Genomic DNA, 7,379 nt, shown 5'->3' on the forward strand with positions numbered 1-7,379 from the left:
GGTCCGTGGGCACCCGGGGGGGTGACACCTCGTGTGCATGTGGGGAGGGGGGAAGTTGGGCAGTTGAGTAACCCTGTCTGGGCACGTACAAGCGTGCATACACATCCATTGGTGCAAGCACGGGTGTAGGTGTGTGCTGAGGCGGCGGATGCGTGCGTACCCCAGGGGCGACTGCGCACGGGCTCGCCCTTGCTCGGGGCTGCTTGCAGGAGACGATCACGCCCGGGGAAGAAGGAGTAACTTTGGCACGGAGGGGGAAGGTGCTTTGCACGGCAGCACCCATATTTGGGAGCACCAGCAGGAGCTCACCCAGGGTTGCCCGTGTGCTCCCAAAGGCCCCGGGAGACCCGCTGACACCGGGGCCATTTAACGGTGCTTCTTTCCCCCAGCCCAAGCCTTGGCAGCGCGCCTGCAGCAGGTAACCCTGCCCTTGATCTCCCCGAGACAGTGCATGCAGCACTGGGGCAACCGGATCACCAGCTCCATGCTCTGTGCCGGCGGGGTCGGCGCCTCCTCCTGCCAGGTAAGGAGCCGAGGTCCCGCTGCACCGCGGGGAGGATGGAGGAGGAGGAGGAGGACATGTCGGGTCTTGCATCTACGGAGCCAGAGATGGAAGCTATAGCACCTGGCCGTGTCCAGGGGACCAGGTGGCTGGGGTGGCAGGGACCAGTTTGGGGCACGTGCCGGGACCACTAAGCAGGAGGCGTCTTCTCCGCAGGGTGACTCTGGCGGACCTCTGGTATACCAGAACGGGAACGTCTGGACCTTGATCGGCATCGTCTCCTGGGGAAACAGCAACTGCAACGTCCACATGCCTGCCATCTACACCCGCGTAAGCCGGTTCCGAAACTGGATCGACTACGTTGTTGCTCAGGGATAGAGTCAGCGCCGGAGGGATCCCTTCGCTGGGCGCTGCTCCCGGCACGGTGAGCTCGGCAGAGCCGGCAAGGGGCTGAGCTGGAAGCAAGGCACCCCACTTCATAATAAAATGTCAGCATTTGCTTGTGCCAAGCGCTGCCTCTGGCTCCTTTCCTTGTGCGATGCAGACCGGTGTAGAAGGCGCGCGGGGGAAACCTGGGGCACCCCGCGCTCCTCTCCTGAACCCCGGCACCTCCCAGAGCTGGAGCTCGGTGCCCAGCTGGGGAGGTGCGAAGGCAGGACAAGATGCGCAGGCAGAGGGGGAGCAGGGCTGGCTGCGGCTCGAGGGCTGCTCAGGGGGTCTTCGAGCACGCGGACCTACGCCCCGGCACCAGCCCAGAGACCACCGCAGCGCTGAGGGTGGGTGAAGTCACCTGGAATGGTCCTTTCCACCGACCCGGGTGCAAGGTCTCCGGCACCAAGCGGTCCCACCAGGGAAGGGACTGTGGAGCTGCGGGCTCACCAGGCCGAGCACCGGCCAGCACCTCTCGGCTTGCGATGGAGGGCGGGTGCTGGTGGGGGCACAGGATCTTAAAAGATTCCCTGCCTGCAATTTAAAGCTGTGACTTGTGTAACAGCCTGGGAACACAGAGCTGGAAGGGAGAAATGCCAAGGGCAGCTCCGGCTCTTCGGGAAGATGGAGGGGGTCAGCTGGAGAACAGCTGGCTGCTTCACACGCGCAGATCTGCCAGGTAACAGGGCGGGAAACTCGAGGCCATCTCAAAGGAAAATCTGAAGCTGAAAACAAAATTCAAGGCCAGGCGAAGGTTTTCAGAAGCAGGCAGCGTTGTCGCCCAAACGGGGTCTTGAGACAATGGCAGGTACAAAAAAAAGAAAAAAAAAAGAAAAAAGAAAAAAGTCTTGTGTTGACACACGGTCAACGAGTTAAAACCTGGTGCCTGGCAGCTCCAAATAGAGCCGGTCACGAGGACGCTGTGGAGAGGAGCAGGATCAGACCATCCCAACATGAGGCGTGGGGTTTTTTTTCTTTACCAGTGTTGTGAACGCGATATAAAACCTTTGCTGCGTGCATCACAGCCCCCAAAATGTTGTAATCGCTCTCTAACCAAGCAGTCGCAGAGAAAGCATGACGCCACACAGAGACGTACCCGTGGGAAGGGTTATAGACCATGAGTGGAAGGTAAAAGGACAAAAAGGTCGGCCCATATGCTGGAGTTTAAAAAATAAAAAATAAAAAAGCTGCTCAAGTACAGCCCAGGGCTGGTAAGTTTTAGCTTGGCTGGCTAAAATTTAGCTTCATTTAGTGGTCTGCTCTGCAGGGAGCAAGAGCAACTGGAGCAAACTGACATGGGGGAACAGGGGCTTGCAGAGAAACTCGTGAAGCTGCTTGGCTTGGGCTCCTTTGCCTTGGAAAGCCTCGCCTGGGACTCAGGGGAGAAGGGCACGGGGGCCGAGCTCCTTGCAAACCTCCCCTAAGGCCGGCGGTAGCAGCTGCACGAGGTACACACCGGTCCCACGGGTCTGCCACGACGTTTAGAGTGTGCTTCCGCTCCGCGGTACCCGAAATAAAACCCACCACATGAAAGCAGCGCACTCTTTTTTGGCTTTAGTTAGCTCCTAAATGACCTTAAAGACAGTTGAACGTCAGAGATGTGGGGATGGACCATAAGGGCGGAAGAAACCGGTGGCCGCATGGAGCTGCAAGCAGGAATTAATGAACTGAAGCACCGGGTCATTTGCTCCCTGTGTTCAGGTCACTGTCACCCCTACCACCGCTGGGACGGGGCCCCTTGGCCCTGAAAAATCACCCCACCTCCAGGAGGCGGCGGTTCGAAAGGAGCATGCATTTTTCACTTGGTATTACAGGTTTGCCTGTTGGTCAGTAAAAGCTGCTCAGAGCGAAACCGGAGAGGTGGCGAGTCGCTGTAGGCAAACCAGGGTATTTCCTTGGTATTTCTCACCTTGCAGTCAGAGAAAAGTGAAGAAAATGTCCCAAAGTGCCTGTTCAACCTCCGGACCCTGCCTTCCAGCAAGAGGCCGAGAGCCCAACTCACTTGGAGCGTCCCTGCGGACATCCCAGCCCCGCACACAAGGTCTCCCTCAGGCAGGTCCTGGCCTGGCAGCTGCGTTAAAGAAACCAGCAAACTCTTTCACGGGCACTTTGGTACCTCCTTGCTGTGCTCCAGGAACGTATCAGAGGGGCGAGCAGCTCCTGGCTTTCGATGCGTTTACTGACCCTCGTTCACAGCCTTTCAGCAGTCAGCCCGTGCGCCATCCACGAGCCAGCAGTAACGACAGCAGAGCCACGGGGTACACAGAATACATTTACATGTTTAGCAGACCGAGTACACAAAATAAATAATTCTGTACACTCTAATCGTAACGTTACAGACTAATTACAATGGTTCGGACCTCATCCTACAAGACAGTCCTTAGGGTAAAGACAGGACTCAAAAGGCAAGGCACAGGACTGGCTGCTTCTCGAACCAGCCCTGCTAGGAGACTAACGGGACGCGACCGGACTTACTTCCAAACCGTTCCGAGCCAGCACCGGCAATTTGGTGACCGAAAATAACAGCAAGTGCCGGAAGACCTCTGGTCCCGAGAGCTTCCCGGGAGGTGTCTTTCCGCAGTGAAAGGCAACAGGAAAACTCAGGGCGTCTGGGCGTGCTCGCAGGAGCTGCTTGTTTCTAACGCACCTCGCTGGGGCTGTGGATCTCCTCCACACTCAGCAGAGAAACACAGCGCAACGCTATTTGCAACGGCAGCGAGTAACTCGCCCGTCACACACGAGGGATCTACAGTATTACGGTGCGGGGGAGGACAGCGGGAGAAGGGAAGAAACGTCATCAGGCCGGCAGCAGCCCGTTGCCTCCCGTGATCCCCCCACCACAGGGACACCGAGGGTGGAAGGTACCAAGCTCCGTGATGCCATTGCCACCGCGCATCCCTGCAGCTTCACTTTTTTCTTTTTTTCTTTCTTTTTTTTTGGCAAATTTACTGCTCAGTAAGGCACAGCTGACATGCAGGCACCTGCCTCCGCAGCACCCAAGAGCTGCATTCTTAATCCAGGCCGAAAGAGGAGACCCAGCGGCCAGAAAAAGCACCAAAAACCTCCCGAGAGTGGTGTAGGCAACTCGGGGCTGGGTATCCCGCACCGAGTGGTACAGGCACTTTGTGATATTTTCCAGGACGAAGCCGAGCTGGTGAGGACACGACCACCCTCCCTGCAAATCCAAGGGCTCACACTGCTGCCAGAAAACGGTTTGCGACTCCTCCAGAGGGTGTGATCCCTTCCAAAAGCCAATCTCTGTGTTGCTTTGCATCATTTAGAAAACTAAAATAAGTCAAGCAATTGAGATTTTCATTTACCCTACCTCAAACCCTCCAAATCTTTAGTATCGCCACTTAAAATAAGACTACGGCCCCACACAGTCTAGTAAGAGGCCTGTAACAGCCACGCACTAGCTGTCCTAGGTTGTACAAGATCATCTTGAGCTGAGCCGGCACTGCAGGGTCCTCAAAGGGAGCCTTCTCCCACCTGCAAGGCACCACACGGATGCTTTTACCTTGCCCCAGGACTCACCAGGGCTCCTGCAGAGCCAAATCCAGAGGTGCTGCCCAGTAGCTGAGTTAACCACGATGCCTGTTCCAGTTTGTGCATTACATAAAAGTTGACTTAACACTAGTACTTCAGCCAAACACCCTGGTAGAAAACAGGACTGAGAAACAGAGCAGGGTATAAGGAAGAATGTAAGTTACCAGAGCAGAAAATATCTGATCTAAAAGAAGAAAATATCCAAATTCCAAAGAAGTTAAGAGTTTGAGGGTTTATCATTTCCAAAACAAATAAGTAACGCAGGCCCTAAGCCGCCGCTGGTTTCCACATCACTACCGAAGCCAGCAGGTCAGAGCCCTTTTGTCTGGGCTCACGCTCATCACAAGGCTATAAAGCTGTCCCTCACGTATGGTTGTTCGTTTCCAGGAACAACGCAGTCCAGGAACTGGCAAGGAGCATCTGGATGCTATCACAATCTCAGCGTTAAACAGCAGAGACTTCTTCTGGGCTGAAGGAAGGGGGGGGTTTCTACCGCCACCGGGTTGACACGTTGGTTTTTAGAAGCTTGAGAAGGATGAGAAGTAAATCAAACATGGACAAGTAATTGCTGTTTTAGCAAAATGCACAGAAAAATACCATTACATACTCAAAAATCTGGATGCAAGTCTGCAGACCACCTAACGTTATTTCTGGAAGACCTTTTCACATTCAATTCCAAAACCCCTCCAAAAAAAAAAAAAAAAAAAATCAAAGAATCAACAGGCCACGTTCTTTGAAGCCGTAATTCTCTCCCCCAAGAGAGCAGCCAAACTCCCAGGACAAAACGACGGGATTGTTTTACACAGTACAGCTAAGTTCCAAAAGACAATCAACCGTGATTCCCGTTACTCCTTAAAGCTGCATTTCCCCGAAACAGAATACGCTGAGAAGCAACACCCTGGGCTGCTCCATCGTGCCTCATGATGGGAGAAAGTCCCAAACCCCCCGCTTCCAGCCTCAGCATCTTTAGTCTTTGCTTTCTCCCAGTGTCCCCTCGGATGCCTCCCCAAGGCGGGGTGCTGGTGAGCGTCTCCTTTAGCCACTGGGGGGTTGACCGCACACGTCTCTTCCCCAGCATCGAGGGTCCCTTCCCAGTGGGTGCACAAGGGCTCGTGCTCGTCCCTGTGCGGGCCAAAACGCTGTTCTTTGGGAGAAAACGGTGCCATGCTGAGAAGGTTGCTGAACATCTAGGACTGCAGGTGTGGCGCAGGACCATCACTCGGCACACCAAACCCAGAGCATCTCGCCCAGAAACAGTGGGAACGTAACCAGAAGTGGGCTGTACTGGGACAAGGACACACTACAATTTGCCACTAGGTGTCATTCCAGCTTCATTTTCATTGTACGAACAGAAGTAACGGGAAACGAAAGCGCTCCTCTACAGAGATTTGCACCCCAGCTAATATCAAGACTGCAACTCAGCAATGGCCCGGAACACGCATCTGTTACCTGCGTTCTCCCGGCTAATTCAGAGGAAGCCTTCAAAAAAAACCCTGCGAGCCAAATTAGGAACAGCCATTACGAGCCAAAGAAAGAGGCTTAAAAATGAAATGAAAGAAAAGACATTTCAGAGAGATTTTAGCTTCCAAAATCCCCAAGCAAGGCGCTCCTGAAAAGTGTAAACTCCTGAGACTTGAGATAAACTGAGATGCTCCTGTGGAATATATACAAAGACAGATGATCGAGATAATTCACAGTGAAGAGCTTCTTAGCGGACAGATTGAAGGCACCTGAATTACTCCTCAAAATTACAGCACTTTGCCTGTCCTCCCCACCAGACCCAGCTGAAAACGTGCCACAATTGCAAGGATGAAAGCACCCGAGGAATTGTTCTTGAGCTGGACCTTGCAATGTAGCGTTTGGACCACGGCAGTTTTCCGGACAGAGTGAAAACGGGAAGATCATCGAGGGCTCCAAGGGACACCTGGAGGGAGCTCTGCTAGTCTCCCCTCTGCCCACACGTGTTATTGTCTGGGTTCCTGCGAATAGTGAATATAGAAGAAGAAGAGGGATTGAGCCAAAGGTGTTATAATCAAATGATGGAAGGAAAGCCCGTAGAGATTTTCCCCATGTTTACATTGATTTTTCCATGCAAACAAGAAAACATTGCGTTTGTAGAGAGAATGAGAGTTCTTTTTCTAGAAAAGCCAAAGCCCCTTATGGGATAGACTTGGTCCTCTTTGGTGCAATTCCCTAATAACGGGATGCCCGAGGACCACACCTCCATACCGCAAAGAGGCAGGCTGCAGCTACCTCGGAATGCTCATGTGTATGTGAAGGATCCTCCCTTCTGCCAATTCTCCTCCCTGGTCATAGAGTATCGTCACAGAAAACCGACACTGTCAGGAACCTACATAGCAACATCTCGCTTCCCAAAACATATTCCACCCCAAACTCACCACAAATGACATCGCTTTGAACTTCTCCTGGTGAAAAACCAATTGCTGAAAAGAGCGATAAAGCAAAAATTGTCACAGATGAGGGGATTCTTGTTCTGCTTTGTGAAGGTGGAGAAACAAGCTTGGTCAGACCAGAGCTCAACGTCCTGACCTCCTCTCCACCTTCATTCCTCCCCCGCAAGGGAAAGCACGAAGGAACAGCGTGGGACGACATCTGCACAACATCTGTGCATTTTGATGGTCTAGTGGTTAAAGGAAAGGGTCTCAGGTTCTAGAGGTCTTGGCTCAGTTCATCAGTTTGACCTCCTCGCATAGGCAAAAATACCTATTTTAAGGGTAAACGTGCAAGATAACCTGGGGAGGGCCATGAAAGCACCCAGCAGGGAAAAAGAGATCACAGTGCCTGGGTGCAATGCTCCAAACATGCAGAAGACTCTTACGAGTGACGGCTCAAAACCAGAAGCCCTCCGAGAGGAGCATCCTGCCATCTCTTAACCTACAGG

The 7,379-nt window shown here is 53.2% G+C and overlaps 1 protein-coding gene across 1 annotated transcript in view; it reads left to right on the forward strand.

Annotated features, from left to right (window-relative positions):
- The window catches only part of CTRL (chymotrypsin-like), a 2,236-nt gene extending 1,352 nt beyond the window's left edge, over nt 1-884 (forward strand). The window contains exons 3-4 of the mRNA XM_009319949.1: nt 390-523; nt 719-884. Coding sequence (XP_009318224.1) covers nt 390-523; nt 719-880 — 296 coding nt within the window. The 3' untranslated portion in view covers nt 881-884. The remainder of the gene's footprint in view (nt 1-389; nt 524-718) is intronic.
- Nucleotides 885-7,379: the final 6,495 nt, after the last annotated feature.

Source organism: Pygoscelis adeliae, unplaced genomic scaffold (assembly GCF_000699105.1).
Source record: "Pygoscelis adeliae isolate BGI_AS28 unplaced genomic scaffold, ASM69910v1 Scaffold390, whole genome shotgun sequence".
Lineage (NCBI taxonomy): Eukaryota > Metazoa > Chordata > Aves > Sphenisciformes > Spheniscidae > Pygoscelis > Pygoscelis adeliae.